Source organism: Chaetodon trifascialis, chromosome 4 (assembly GCF_039877785.1).
Source record: "Chaetodon trifascialis isolate fChaTrf1 chromosome 4, fChaTrf1.hap1, whole genome shotgun sequence".
In the NCBI taxonomy this organism is placed as follows: Eukaryota; Metazoa; Chordata; class Actinopteri; order Chaetodontiformes; family Chaetodontidae; genus Chaetodon; species Chaetodon trifascialis.
The window spans coordinates 23,923,607-23,940,317 of NC_092059.1; the positions used below are offsets into that span (position 1 = coordinate 23,923,607).

The 16,711-nt window shown below is 39.9% G+C and overlaps 1 protein-coding gene across 2 annotated transcripts in view; it reads left to right on the forward strand.

The window, feature by feature from the left end:
• Positions 1-13,119, forward strand: part of brinp3a.1 (bone morphogenetic protein/retinoic acid inducible neural-specific 3a, tandem duplicate 1) — a 46,955-nt gene extending 33,836 nt beyond the window's left edge. For both annotated transcript variants that reach the window (XM_070961459.1, XM_070961458.1), the window contains exons 5-8: positions 2,145-2,250; positions 2,685-2,921; positions 5,788-6,010; positions 11,158-13,119. In XM_070961459.1, coding sequence (XP_070817560.1) covers positions 2,145-2,250; positions 2,685-2,921; positions 5,788-6,010; positions 11,158-12,274 — 1,683 coding nt within the window. In that variant the 3' untranslated portion in view covers positions 12,275-13,119. The remainder of the gene's footprint in view (positions 1-2,144; positions 2,251-2,684; positions 2,922-5,787; positions 6,011-11,157) is intronic.
• Positions 13,120-16,711: the final 3,592 nt, after the last annotated feature.

Sequence of the window (16,711 nt, forward strand, 5' to 3'; positions counted from 1 at the left end):
AGCAGATCTTCTTTCCGGTGCTTTTTGTGGATTTAAACTGTCTAATGTGACATGGAGATAAATCCTTACACCACGAAAGATTTCCCATTGCTAATTATGTACATAGCTTTTGTGTGACAGATTGTCCGATGCCATATCAACATACCATACTGACGCATGAAGTGTGGATAAATAAGGTGGCTATATCTTCTATAGACTAGCTGGTAGATGACCCTCTCTCAGCGCCAAACCAGCAACTTCTGCCAACTTGCTTGGCGCCTCATTTCATGTCATTGAACCATTTCCTAGATTTGTACAAGAGTTCTCCTGGGACGAGAGAAATTCATCCAAACCAAATGTATTTTCTCCTCTCAAGCTGCGGTAATTTAATATCCTCCAACCCTTAGTTCTCTCATGGAGACTTTACATCTCCCACGCAGCCACATCAGTTTCCTCTGGGAATCGTTTTTCTTGTGTTGAAACCTGCTCTGCACTGTTCTTTCCATCACCAAATGGTCAGACTGCCATTGTGAAAAGTGCACTCCCATAAAGAGAATGAAAAAAAAGGTCACTTGATTGGTCATGATTGAAGTAATCACACCTACTTGCAATAATAATCCTGTTGCAAGTCTGTTTTCAACTCCACCGCAGGTACACCAAAATGACAAAAAATCACTTGTTACATCATGTCAGTTGACATTGTGCACCACTGACAGAGCTTTGTGTTGTGTGCCACTGATTAAGATTAAGCCATAAAAAAAGTCCAAACCTAGTGTTAGAAATGATGTTATAGGTTCCATAATTCAGCTTTGAGCCATCAGTCACACTTGTAAAACAATTTTAGCCACCATTTATACTTCAAATATACTAGCAGTTACTGATAATGACAAGTTCACAAAAAATGATGTTTGATATGCAAAGACAGTATCATTTTTGTAACACTAAGAAACAGAGATGGATTACTGAGCTCCTGACAGTGACTGTAGATATATCACAAGAAAGCACTTTATATTGATTTAGAAATTTAATGTATTTGTTTCTTGCTGTGTCCCTGTTTGAGATATTAAAAAAAATAATCCAAACTAACATAGCTAACATTTCAGGATGCAGACCTGAGCAAGCTTGATTAGATTGATATTGATTATGTCCTTCAAAGTATACTATGCTATTAGCTGCTGGGCAGCTAACCTCATGTTACATACATGCAAACTCCACACAGAAAGGCCTCAGCCAGCCATCAGATTCGTACCCAGAGCTGTCTTGCTGTGAGGTGTCAGCACAGACTGAACCACCAAGACACCAATTTTGAAAATGAAAAAAATCTGCTGTTGCATAGTTAGAAAGAAATGATTGTACCAGGCCGGCCAGCTCAAGCCCATTGTTAGCATAACACACCATAAACCCTAGTCAAACTCTCAGCAGTTAGAGTTGCATTGCAGGTTATAAAGGTACCAGGTGTCGACAGGCAAGAAGAAAGCATGGAATAAATAGAAACATACAATATATCTGCTTCTGCTTTATCGACAGTAGTTCACCAAAATTAGAGACTGCAACGCTAAATCAGTGGAGTAGTCTTTCAAGCCACATTTAGGGAACGGGTCCGCAAGCAATTATTTTGTGGCCAAGCCTCCTGTCACATTTCAGCCTGTGTGGTCTTGTAACAGTATTACACACTCCATGTTAAAGGTTGCAGAAAGCAATTAATCCTCAGGTGTGTCTATGATTTAATAGAACATGCTTACACCAGCATCACAATGGATTTTAGCATGTTATGGGTGTCTGTGGGCGTTGTAATGGGTAAACACAATGTCGACATAAATTTGACAGATGACACCAGAACTTACTCATTAAGATTTACTCCAGGGATCCTTATCACAGCCCAATTTACAGCCCACTAGCTCACAAAGCCATCCTCCTAAATGTGATTTGCACAATGGAGTGGTCTAAATAATGTGTAATATGTTTTGTGTCTCTCAGAAGAGGAGATAGTGAAGGGAAAGGGTGTTGTTGATTTTATTCAGCATGACATTTAGTCATGTGCTCTCTCTCTCGCTGTTCCTTTCTTTTTCTTTTACCTTCCTCTCTGTGTACTGTACATTTGATTCCATTAGTGGGTTTCTTTCTCAGAATGGATTTTTGTTATGTGCCTGTTTTTCTCCCTTTAGGTGACCGAAACAAGGACGGGCCCTCTTGGATGCAGTAACTATGACAACCTCGATTCTGTCAGCTCCGTTTTGGTTCAGAGCCCCGAAAACAAGATTCATTTGCAAGGTTGGCCATCCATAATTGAACTCCCCCAATTTCTGATGGAATTGTCACAGTGTCTGTTCTCTGGCAAGCTTATAACTGCAGCATGAGAGTGTCAGAACGAATTTAGCTTCAATCACTCTTGCTTTTTTTTTCCATGCATGCTTGCAGAGTTCTGAAGTGAATCCCAGACAGTAATGATTCAGAACAAAAGTAGCAGAACTGTGCAGTAAAAATAAAACTTTAAGTGAATCTCAACATATTGCATGTGACGCCAAGCATATGTTAAGTGTGGCAAAAAAACAGAGAAAATGAGTTCTGGCCGTCAGTGATTTACAGATCTAGCATACAACAGCCATCTAAGCACATTTTCTTCCATAATTAAAGTACTTACAGCTCATCTTCATTCATTCATGTGACATTTCCATGTTTTTGCTCTGTTTTTACCCTTGCTGCAGGTCTTCAGGCCATACTGCCAGAATACCTGAGGGCCAGGTTTGTGCAGGCAGCTCTCAGCTATATCGGTTGTAATGAGGAAGGCCAGTTTGTGTGCCGGGACAATGACTGCTGGTGCCAGTGTGCCGTGGACTACCCACATTGTAATTGCCCCGAGGTGCATCTGAGGGCTATGGAGGCCAGTTTGCTGAAAATCCGAGATTCCTGGAACATGGCCAACCAAGACTTTGAGGAGTCTGGTTAGTGTTTTCCTTTTTGCTCTCATTCAATGACTGTGACCCTCCCACTGACAACAAATTAGACCCCAATTGTTAGAGGAGCCGATGGGCAAAGAAAACAAGGGACAATTGTATCCAATCCATGTAATGGGAATTCATCAGTGCACAGAGGAGCCATTGCAATTGCAAAACAACATCTTTCACAATTAGACAAAAACAACTGAGAAGAGCATCCCATGCCTATTATTCGAAACGACTTAGATGTGATGGATTTTCCCCAAAGTCCAAGTTTTAGCTGTGGCCATAGCCTGTAAATTGTTATATAAAAAATGTGTAACAAAATGTTAATCTGTCACATAAAGGTATATTTATGCATATGTTTGTTTGTTTTTTTCTCTCCTGGTTTTGGTTAGAATGATTTTGTCCTCAATAAGGGTGAACGATATGGATAAACTAATCAGCTTATCAGCTAACAGGATATTCTTACAACAATTCTGCAAATTTGTTTGAGAAACTGTTTCCAGATAAAATGTTTGTTCAACAACCTGTAAAATCAGATATTTGACAAATTAAGGCTCATCACATTGATGAAAAAATCCTGTAAAATTCAATACTGCCATAAAGCAGACCTGCTTATTGATTGGACACAGGTCCCACAGTGGCCTACTACAGCAGAAGATATTAAAGGCATAGCTGACTCAGTAGAAACAGTTGACAAATCTGTCATCTCACAGTGTGTGTTGTCAAAAGTCCCCAGCCTCTTCTGCCACATTCAAACAGCTACCTTGCTGCTGCCATTTGTGTACAGAAATTGCATGGTGCAAATCTCAGTGTCCAGGAAATGAAAGGGCAGCATTTACAGTAACGTGACAGGGTCAACTGTGATTCAGTCAAATGAGGGTTTGTCAGTACCGTAGGAGGAGCTGTCACACCCCAGAAATGAACTACGGTTGCTGTAATCTGGTAGCAGCCCATGATGCATGAGCTAACCATTGTGCTGCCAGTGTTCAAATGGGATGAGCGTGAGAAAAGCATTCAAGCAAGCTCTGACTTTTAGCCCTCACAGGGAATCACATATTTTACTGACTCTTCCAGCTCTGCTTTTGTGTCCCCATCATTACTGAAACTGCAAGCTGCATCCCCAGGCTCTGAGGACATGTGGCTGTTTCAGTCATTTCTAGCCCTGCCTTAAGCTGTTCTTTTTGCACCTTGCTGCTGTTATTACTGGCTACATGCTTCCGTACTAAGGGCAACTTGATTAGCACACAGTTGGCAATAACTTAAGCAGCAAGGTGCCCGAGGAACCGCAGCTGCAATGCTGTATTAAATAAAGGAAAGTAAGTAAGTTCCCTGAAACCCCTGGAGATCCACTTGTGTCTGTTGATCTAATAGAGAACAACTAATATCAGCAATAGAGCAGAGAGATTAATAATCATGACTGACTGTTAAATGAGTTTCCACAGACATCTGATGGCAGACATGATTTGGTTCGGCCTTCCACTGAGTGTGATATGCTTTAATTAGGAAACTAAATATTCTGTAGCTGGATCAGTATCTTAATTCTCAAGTGACGTAGTAAGTGTCTTCACTGCTTTGTAGAGTTGCCTGTTAATCTTCACTTTTTAGTGAGAAATAATAACTCTATATTCAAATAGACAGAGGGCTAGAAGGGAGAATATGTATCAAGTCATGAGGTCCAATAGGCACAGGTCAAAATGTCAAAATGCATTTCAATATTTTGCACTTGCTGTAAAAAATAATATTTGCTCAAAATCAGCCCAGCTACTAACACATAATTCATAAATTGTATTTTAAGCCTATTGACACACATTACCCACACCCCACATTACTTCCATGCCCAGAAAGTGTCTCTCTGATGGTGTCTTATATTTAAAAGCACTGTTACATTCACAGGTTAAGTGGATGACAAGATAATAATGGTGGACAGAGAGTGGGTTTCCAGGGATGGGGTATTGTTGTCTTGGTGATAATGGTCTACTTCAGCAGCCACTTGCAGTGTCCACCTTCCCCAAGAAACTTGACACTGTGAACAGGTTTAGTTACTGTTTCGAGTTTTGGAGGTTTGGAGGGAATTTGTCGACCTCCAAACTCCCTTTATGGTGTAGTACAGATGAAGATGTCAAAAGGCAATGTCTTCACTGAACTTATGGAATCAAATGAAGAAACAAGGAAGCCGCTATGTGTAGCTTCTCTTCCCCCCAGGAGAATGTCTCTCATCTAAAAATGTAGGCCATGGAAAGCAACCTCAAATACCCATTTAATATATTGTATTACAAGCTGTTTAATCAACTTATTAATTTCACAGGAACATGTAATACACCTTGCATAATCAGCAGGGAAGCCATTGACACTTAATTGGTTTTCTAATCAGATGCTGTATTATCAAGATAACGTTACCTAATTACAAATAGTGCAGTCATTTTCTCATCAGTGTTGCATCGATTTTCCATACAACCAATCATGATTATAGAGATAATGATATTGTTATTGAATGCCCTGGAAATTCCATCTGTTTTTTGTGTTTTGTGTGTGCAGCAGACATCAGCTCTGAAGATATTATTCTGTGTGCTTGCCGTCCATGCTATTTTCTCACGGACACACCCGGAGTATTAGCCCTGGAAAAGCTGCTGGCTGTTCATTAATGGAAGAAAAAAGTCATACCCCAACCCTGTATTTAGCTCTGCCTTTCCCCATTAGCATATGCGTCAAACAATATCACTTTGAGTTTGCCCTGCGGCTCTTGAGCCCATGTGGCCTCAGCAAAGTGATTCTCTCATTTGGTCTGACTAAATTGAGAGTTAGTTTGGCCTGTGTCGGAGAAATACAAGTGCTCAGCTCTCATCTTGCATCTCTTCCTGCCTTGCAGATGAGTTTCAGAACTTCATTCGAAGGCTTCCCACATTTTACGCTCTGAACACGTCCGCCATTCAGTACTTCTGGAAGATGGAGCCGACCATTCACCAGCGCTACAAACAGCTGGAGCTCAGCACCCAGCAGCTCCTGAGCAAAGCGCGACGCATCGTCAACAAGCTCTTCACCCTCAGCAAGAGGTGTCGAACTCAGCCCAAAATTATTATGCTGAGGGAGAGGTGAGAAGCTGATAACTATTTCTGCTGACCTTTCTTTTGATACGGATGTAGAGGTGTGTGTGTGTGTGTGTGTGTGTGTGTGTGTGTGTGTGTGTGTGTGTGTGTGTGTGTGTGTGTGTGTGTGTGTGTTGGTTGTGTGTGTAAGAAAATAAGCAAAAATTCCAAGGCCTGCAGCTACATCACAGGTCCTTTCAAGCAAGCTGTGGATGGCAGTGCTAATTTATTTTCTTCAGCCCACTCTATGCACAGCGCTTTGTTATCCCCCAACTAGGCATTATGCTAATAATACACACAATATATTGGTGCTTTGATATTCAACTGAGGTCCCACTGAAGTGAGCTATAGTGTCACACCTGATGACTTGGCTGCACTCCCAGCCGAGGTCTCCTTACATCCAGGAAATCAAAGGCATCCTCCTGTGAAATTAAACTTTGCTGTGTTTAAAAAGAATATGCTAAGTTTGGGACATTTTCCTGTTGGTTAACTAGCCTGTGATGAAATCATAGACAAAAAAAGTTTTCTACATCTCCATGGGAGATCATCATCATCATTTTTATTTTATTATTTTTCTCCCAAAAAGTCAGTCCTATCGTCTGCAGACTCTGAGTTTATGAAAAAGAAATGTGATTAAGTCAGTGCAGCTGATGCAGGCAGGTTTTTTAGGAGCTATTTCAGGTGAGAAACCAAATGTTCATCTTCTGCAATGTGATTTTTAGCTGAAGCTACATTCTCCCATCGCCCACCACCTTCACTTCCTATAATCCCTGTTCATTCACACAGTACATTATTCTTTATACCAGCATTTTACCAAACACCTACAAAATGATACCAGAACACACATACACATACAGTTTACCCCAGAGCTGCTACAAGTTCTACTTTCTTGTCTGTTCAACATAACAGATGCTAATGTTTTTGCATACAGCACAATAGCCAGTGGACGCACATGTTTAGGGCATGTTTAACCCTTGTTTAGGTGCTAAACAGCCAAATAACATCTCTCCTTATAATTAACAGACTACACAGAGATTTTACCACCAGTGAAATGCAAGAGCAGGTTTGGTCTCATTCAATATGTATTTTAAAGATTTCCTGTTTAGAGGCACAAAATATTGGAAAAGGGAATGGCAATACAAAGAGCCATTGCACCTGATTTCTCACAGTAGACTGACCACTGTCACAGAGGAAACAGCATCTGAAATGTAATTTCTTGGAAAAGCAGGAGTGAAATCTGCTGCACCGTCTTATCGGACAGACACAGGGTAAGAGACTTTATCCAGGCATGGTGAGAGAGATGGGGGGGCAAATTAAAAGATGCATTACAGAGTTACTTTAGCTCTGCTCCTGATGTAACAGCTTGTTATCTTTCACATAACTTTACCTTTTTTTTGCCGTAGCCTCCTCCTGCCAGGCTTACTGTAGCAAATATCCCCCTTTGTGTCTTATAGCTAGTACAACAGCAATACTAAGAAATATGACAATGAATTTACATGATGAAATAATGATTTACAACCCATAAACAAGGCACATTCACATGTGCGTTGAATCTAATATTCAGTATTTCTCAACACTTCAGCCGGACAGTATCTGGAGCAAATTTAGGGAGAACAGTAAATGCAGTAATGAGATATAGTGGGAGTGATGAAAGTAAATACTTAAAGTGGATATTTTGGATCCTGCTGTGATATAACCTAGTGCTCTCAAAAGATCTAAGGAGGAGTCTGTCACTTTATATCAACGGGTTGAAAGCAAAGCAGTGAGAAATAAAAGATGTAGTCCCTCCCACAGTTGAAACATTGTACTTTCCTCTTTATCAAAATCTTTTAATTGTGGGATGTAATTTATATATTTTGTGTTTAAAACATATGTCCAAAAAGACATTAGTGGCTTACTTTGACTAGCTGCATAACAGTTTTCTTCTTCTGCACTAAAGAATACAATGATTCCCTCTATTCCACAGTGTCTTTCCATATTGCCTTGTGTGTAATGACCAATTTCATGGAGAAGGTTTTTTTTTTTTGTTTTTTTGTTTTTTTCCATTTTTATAAAAGAAATATTCATTCATCTCTGCAGCCATTATTCACATACAGTAGTGAAGCATCGTGGTCTTTGTCAGATGAAGAAAAGGCAAACAGAAAACTATCATATGCTTTGTCACTCAATGCTGCAAATCCATTTTGGACTTTCTATTGTAGCTTAGTCGAGTCTGAAGATGAGAAGAGTATGGTTGTTTGTTTTTTTTGTTTTTTTTTTCGGTTTTGAGCAGCACAGCCTGAAAATACGAGGTGTCAGAGTAGCAGCGATGGAGCCGCAAAAAAAAACAGCTGATGATGTTTCCTTTGGTTCACTGAGTAAATAAATATCGCTTTTGATGGAAAAAATGTCATGTTATCTTCTGTGGAGAGGGAAGTTTTGCTCACTAGTGACAATTCTGAATCTGTGGCAGAGGGAGAAAGTTTTTGTGGGATTGATCTGTATGGAATGAGCTGACAGACAGTGAACAGATTGCAGACTGAACACCCAGCTCCTCATTGGCCCGCACTGCACACTGCATTGCCATGACAGTCTACATGTCCTGCTGACACAGTGCGCCTCATGAAGGCGGGACAGCTTCCTGTTTCTTGCGGCGCACAGCCTCCGCTCTGGAGGTGAGCCATGCACAGCTGAGTCTGATGAGTATAGGAGAAGCTGTGTGCTGTGACTCCTGTCATATCACATCCACTGTCTTTTGAGAAAATGTCACCAGATTTTCAATTTGATGATTTGAGAACATGTCTTTTTCCTCCACGTCACACTCTGCTACACACAGTGATACTGTATGCTCACTGTGACGTGGGAATATTGTATTAGAGTGACCTGCTGGTTCAAAGCTCTTGTGTTAAAACTGATTTACCGTACTGGGCTTTGGCTCCACATGATTTTTTTTTTTTTTTTTTCACCTATTTCATGCTTAAGACATAATCATCACAACAACACCAAAAAAAGACACAATCTGTCACAGTTTTAGACTGGCTCTATTTTTTTCCCTTCAATTTTAGGTGTACATGTTTACTAAAGTCGAATTAAAAGCAGCATTTCTTCGATGTTCACACTGCTTACAAAAGCAGAAAAAACTCACATTTAGGTTTATGTGGAGTATGACAACATAACGGCATTAAAGGCTTAAGTACAATGGGCAACAGCGTTGAAGAACATAACTATGTGGACGTGATTTTACAGTTCTCATCAAACACTGTGAGTGTGAAATTATCACACTAACTTCTAAGAGCCCAAATTACAATCTAAAAATGCCTCGTTATAATGTTTAATCAAAGCAAATTGCTTTGAAATGTGTTGTGTCAGATCAAACAAAGATGAACATAGTTCTAACAGACTTTCTCAAAAGTACACAGACTTTCCTGCACTGAATATGTAGCAGTTTTTAAATGTGAGGGATTCATATGCAAAGTATCCGTCTTCTTCAGTTCAGTCTTTCATCTATTCTTCTTTGGCAGAAGTTGCACATACATTCAGCATTCATCATTCTGTCTCATTTGGTGAGCAACAAACACTGCCATAGTGTTTGTTCCTGTATGGAAATGGGAAATGGCCCCACTAAACATACTGAGGTAGATATTTATTTTGAATTGCTGGAATATTCAGCAGACTTTGATCTAATATTCATTGTTAAAGTTAAAATTCGCAATGCCGCACACACTATGCTGCTCAGCCATTATTTAGTCAAACAGTGATCGGACAAATGTTATTTTTTCCGTTCAAAAATATGCTTTTGAATGTAAATTACTTATACATGCACCATTGTTTCCACTAAATTAATTTAGCAGCTGCACACAACCACAATAACAGAGCTGCTAACTCTGCTAGGGAACAAAAGAGGATTCAGAGGTGTGACAGATGTGGAACAAAGAAAGTGTAAGAGATTTACCACATTATATTCTTGTCATGCAGACCATCTGCTCTCTTTTTCACAAACAATCTCAGGAATTTTGATTTACCATTAGAGTTTGTGTCTTCGAATAAATAAAACATTTGGCAATTGGTACTTATAAAGTCCTAGTCACTGACTCTAAATCACTACTCTGGACTGATTGATGTATTAAAAGCACCCTTTTAAAAATCAGATAATCTGCTATGAGGATTATGAAACAAGAATATAGATTTCCTTTATCATGATGGTTGGTTGGAGCAATAATGGTGGTCGTATGTGGGACATGTCCATGGCTATCTGTGGTCTTCTCAATGGTCTAAAGTGGATGACTGTGTTGGAAAAACACATATTCTGATTTAAGATATTTGCTGTTAGCTTAACCATTGCGTCACCTGGTGAAGCAAATTAGCCCACCTTTTGATGCTAAACTAACATTTCTAATTATTGTCTGTACTGTGATGTATTTCAGAAACAAATATTTCTGCAGCCAGATATATTTTCTAGAAAGATCTGATCAAAACGTTCAAGGATTTGGATGGAAAGCTTAACCGTGGGCATGGCTTACCGCAGCAGTTGTCTCTGGAGGATATGAAGTGATACAGAACCATGGAGAACTTTTGACCTTCACCAATGCTGCCGACGCCCACCGTGTTTGAGACTTTAGACCTCAGCCATGTTTTGTTTTTGTTTTTTTGCCACTGACGTGTCTCAAACCCATGGTATCACTCTGTTTGATACTACGACCCACGAGCCAACAATCTAGTGTGATTTTCTATCATGGGAGGCTTTAGTTGTTCACCCTGAATGACACTGGATAGTTTTATGTAAACGCTGAGTGCTGGATGTATCATCAAATATATTTTCATGTTTCTACAGAATGAGAAAAGAAGGGGATTTTGATATTAATACTCAAATATCTATTTGTTTATTTATTTATTTATTTATTTATTTATTTATTTATATTGTCATATTCTTTATTGAGAAAAGCAAACATTTAAAACAGGGACAAAGGTCTTTAACTTTGACATGTCATATTTAGTTCCATACAGTATATTTGATCTATTTCTTGTATTTCCATTGTGCAGCCATTCCCATATGACAAAATTTCCCACCAATTTATATGTTTCAAGATGGAAAACTTTCAGTAAACCTTTGTAATTTTTATATCGATGTATTAATATCTACAGTAATCTTACGTGCTGCTCTGTCTCTGCTGCAGGCCCTTGAGCTACTGGCTGAACTACATCCTCTCCATCATGTACTGCAGTGAGAACAGCCACATTGGTTCCTTCCTGGAGGAGACCAGGAGCTGCTCGTGCCCTTACGAGCATCCGCCCTGCCAGGCTGTGATCCCTTGCACGGTAGGCGAGGGCACCTCCTGTGCCTCGTGCTCCTACGAGAACCGCTCCCGTTGTGCCACCTGCAACCAGGGTTACATGCTGAGCCAGGGTGCTTGCCGCAACGAAGTGCCAGACTCCACTGACCACTACATCGGCTTTGAGACGGACCTGCAGGACCTGGAGCTACGATACCTTCTGCAGAAACGTGACAACCGCATCAGCATCCACGGGATCTTTGTGAGCAACGACGTAAGGCTGAATAGCTGGTTCGACCCGTCGTGGAGGAAGAGGATGCTGCTGACGCTGAAGAGTAATAAATACAAGTCAAACCATGTTCACATGCTCCTGGGGATGTCTCTTCAGATCTGCCTTACCAAGAACAGCACTCTGGACCCCATGCTGTCTGTCTATATCAATCCATTTGGTGGGAGCCACTCGGAGAGTTGGATCATGCCCATAGACCAGAATAACTACCCAGACTGGGAGAGGACTAAATTAGACCTTCCCTATGACTGTTATAACTGGACTTTGTCTTTGGGCAATAAGTGGAAAACATTTTTTGAGACAGTCCACTTTTACCTACGGAGCCGTATCAGAGGGCCCTCAAGTAACGGGAATGGAACTGTATATTATGAACCTTTGGAGTACCTGGAACCGGGACGGAATCTAGGCTACATGAAGATCAACAGCATCCAGGTATATGGCTATAGTATGCACTTTGACCCAGAAGCGATCCAAGACTTGATTTTACAGCTGGACTACCCATATACTCAGGGATCGCAGGACTCAGCCCTTCTGCAGCTGCTGGAGATCCGGGATCGGGTCAACAGGCTTTCCCCGCCCGGAGCGCAGCCTTTGGACCTCTTCTCCTGTCTGCTGCGGCACCGGCTCAAACTGTCCACCACTGACGTTGCCAGGATCCAGACAGCTCTGCAGACTTTCAGTGCCAAGCAGCCCAACTCGATGGAATACGAAACAACCAAATTATGTAGCTAATAAGTGGGCAGGCGGCCAGGTGCACAGATGGCAGAGCAGTTATCACACAGGCCTGATGATGGTTAAGAGCAATTCTGAAGCCGTGCAAGGGACATTTGGGGGACATTTTCATTGTCGTCATGGATCTCAAGAGTGCATTTGAGATCCTCATGTCAGCTTTTCGTATAAATTTGTACAACATTGTAGAATCAAGGAGGATTTCACCATACTTGCCTCATAGTTTTTTCTCTCCTGATGAAAATAATATCTTTGTCAGTTAATAAGATACATTTAAAACTCTACCACCACTGATATGTTGTCAATGTGCTGACGTTTGTAGGTTGCACAAATTTGAGTCACACACATACGTAAACAAAAGCTTTTGCTGATGAAATATTACCCAAGCAATGTAATCATCTCACAAAATATAGGCATTTCAAGACCAGCATGTGTTTTTGTTGGTACTTTTCTCGTCATGTTTATTTTCTGAATAAACATAAATACTTGTTTTACTACCATGCCCCCCCCACACACACCTTTTAACCTGGGAAATACATGATGGGAACCTCACTGTTTTCAGCTCTCCATGCAACAATAAATTCACTCTGTTTTTAAACTCTGCTACACATTTTTGTAAGAAAAGATAAAAAAAAATGAATAAAATAAACAAACTGAATAAATAGATGCTGTACTACTTCATATTTGCCGAGAAAAAAATGACACCACGATCACAATATATGTTACATGTGCTTTTATTTTTATAATGCTGTCGTTTGTGAAACAAAAGTTACAAAAACACTGTCTATAAAATGTATAAAACAATTTGTTAATACACTAAATAAAATACATTTTTATGTGTGGTCTATATATGGTGCTTTTCATTCAGGTGTTGCGAATGTTTATTACTGAATAGACCTTTTAAACATAAAGAGGCCATTACATCTGGGTGTCACAGTGAGTCAGCATCCAGAACACTGAGGTCCTGGAACCTGATTGATTGCTAACACCTGTGCTTTTTCTGCTTCGATGTGTCAAATGTTGTTGTTGGAGCTGTTGTCAGAGCACCAGCTCATTCACTGTTAGCTGCGTCATAACCAAGATGTTTCCAGATACAAAGAACCGCTGTTAATGTAACAATGATTTTAGGTGAGAACATGTAGGACATTGAGAAACTAGAATTATATGTTGTTGTAATTATCATAAGACTTAAATACATCCATATGATGAAATGTAAAACAAGCGAACATAGCTAAACATGCAAAAGACTATGTGAAAGCGTTTCTGACTGTTAAAACCATGGAACTAGAAAACTGTTCAAGTATTACACAATGATGGGAATTGACCTTTTCCACAGAAGACACTGATATTTCACAGTAGGAAAAGCACAGGTGAAAATGATAAATTAACAATGGCTGAACTCCCTGCTCTGTCAGGGTCCTGATATTGTACATTCTGGCTCACTGTCACTGCCATGACTCTTGAATGGAACATTGTTAATGTTATCAGAAACATCTGTGTCATAATGTCTGCTGTGAAGAGAAAAGGCCTATTTGTCATTAACAATGTTGAAGCACATTGAAGCCATATAATTTAAGTATATATACAGTGGTAAAAATTATGCAATCAACTCATTTGAAATTGATATTACTGTCATTGTAACAGTCATTGACTATTGACTTTATGAAAACTGAACACATCTGCTGTAAAGAAAAACCCATAGCAAAGCGCTATTTAGTGAGATTCTCCGGGCTCAAAGTCCTGATCTTTGTCTGCCGATTTTGTGCAATGGCAGACATGGCCAAAATAGTGCTGATGCTAAGTATGCAAAAAGGCTAAAAGGACTTTTTGCACGTTTACACATACATGTACACTTACTCTTCCACTTTTAACAGCGGTGTCAGAATGCACTACGGAGGTCACTGCTACATAATCCAACAATCCCATGACACTGAACCTGCCGCCAGCAACATGTTGTGTGGATATTTTTTTGAGAACTAAATAGACTTTCCCTATGACTGTTATGGAAAAATCATACATGCGTAGGAAAAATATGTGTGTACGTGTGGACAAGGCATCAGAGACCACACCAAGCTAACAAAGGATCAGTTTCATTTGGGCAGGTTATCAAGTTAGTCTCAAAATTAACACCACCAGATAATACCTGATATGACCTGCTGCCCATGATATTTGTCATTTTAACTGGCAAGTACATGAACAATTCTGTGCTATTGATAATTACCTTCAGAGTAAATCGTGCATTTTGCCTGTGTCAGAACTCATTGGGTAATACTTTTTAACATTCACACATTCTCCTTGTTACTCACACCGGAATGCACTGTAGAGGCCAGCTGTTGTAAAGGAGAGCATCTCAGCCACAGACTGTGGAAGACAAGACACAGCACAACAGTGTTTATGCTGCTACATATTTAACATATATTTAGTTATTTGAATATAGAAACCAAGTCATGAAAACAGTTCTAAATAACTTGCTCAAAGCAGAAGGAAAAGTGCCAAATCAGAGACATTAAGAGCAAATGCAACAATTTAGCTGCTTTTAAACCCATTTCATCTTGGAAAAAAATGCTAAATTCTGTGTTGGTGAATATTATTAGGAGCTATTCCCCTCATTTACAGAATTGCACACTTTTTAGCATACTCCTCTAAAAACATATTCCATAGGAAAGAACAAAAAAGATTTCTTGAGTGAAACATTGCAGTAGTTTTCTTGGATAGCTTAGTAAGAGGTCAGCCAGCCTGACCAAACTCTGGTGTTTCCCATATAATACCTGAATCATTTAATCTGATTTATTCCTTTGGACATCAATCCAATGAGACCTGCAAGTGACAAAATATGACAGCAGTTTACAGAGCATTTACTGTATGTCTTGATATTTCTGAACTTGTGTGTCTGATTTAAGCTACAACTGATCACCCTTGGTTATTTCTAAGAGATGTAGCAATGCATGAAATGCTCTGTCGAAACAGAAGGGAAATTCTGGGCTCTGAACCTGATAGATCTCTTTTGGATGTGTGCTGATGGATGGCTGCTGGAGGCAGTGGGGAAGACAAAACATATCAAAGCCCGTTATCTCAGGTGGTTCTCCCACTGGTTTGTAGTCTGTTGTAATTTGCGGGGGTTTATGTCTTACTCCAAGCCGTGAAATAAAAGCATCACACTCCTGGTCCCTCAAGTGCTATGTGCTATATGCGTGGAGCATGCATCCCTGACTGCTCCACACGCAGCCATTCTGTCACTCCTCCCTGATGTTTAACCATTTGTTATGATGAAAGCAGTCAATGTGGGAATGCAGTTTCAGAGACTCAACTTGCCCAGAGTATTCTCCATCGCACACTCAGACAGCAGTGACTGCCAGAAATGTCAGAAAAATGCAAATCTCCCTCCTTGTCAAGGATTTGGAATGAAAGGACAGATCAGCTTACAGGTAGATTTCGAAAGATTTTCCAACTGCAGGTTTTCAAAGATTGCGTTAAGTGACATTAAATCAGCATAAAAAGCAGCTAAAAAGAGAAACTCTAACATGTTTCTTAAAAATTTTCTTTGAGTTTTAGTAATCCCTGTAAAATCAGAGTGAAACACATGAGATAAATTACTGATCTGGAATATAACGTTAGTAATAACATTGTAATGTGCCTCAGTCCAAGCAAGAGACTATATGGAGTGGACTGATGGATGGCTGAATGAAAGCTGCACTTTGGAAAAAATATTATGCTATTCAGCTAACACTGTCATACTAACAACTAACCACAACTAATAAAATTAGCTATTGCATGGAAAACTCATATTTTTAATGGTTTAATCAAATCTCATAAGCACCAGTGTTGCGGTCAATTCTTTTTTCATATCTGAGCTGAGCCGCTGTAGCATACTAATACTGTAATTGCACTCAGCCAGCGGGAATTTCCTACTTCCAACGTTTAATGTAACAGAGCATATGCCCCATCATGCACCACAGTGTCTGTTGTTTTACTTTGTCGTTATTTTCCTGCATCGTGATTTGGTTCGAAATGATCCATGCCGTACCGCAATCAAAAGTGGCGTCTGTGTGGAATGTTTTGCTCTATGGCTCCATGTAACTCGGTGAAAGCCAACACTTTTATATGGATTCACACCAAAAATGTGATGTTTTCATTAAATGACAGGTCCAAGTGGGAACAGTGAGGTTGGCTTGAATTGAAATTCTTCATGCTTTGGCAGCCATCATAATCCATCCTTCCAAACAGAAGAAAAATAAAAATGTCAAGACCAGATTTTAAAAATGGGACATATAGGTGGTTAATGGGGCATTAAACTCGGCATTGGTGGTAACTACAGCAAAAGACTTCCATTTAGAGTGTCTGCAGACTCATTTATTCTAAAAGCAACCATGTTTTGTGCCACAAAGAATTTAAAAAGATAAGATTTTCTTTGACTTTTTGCTGCTTTTGCAATAAAGCCCA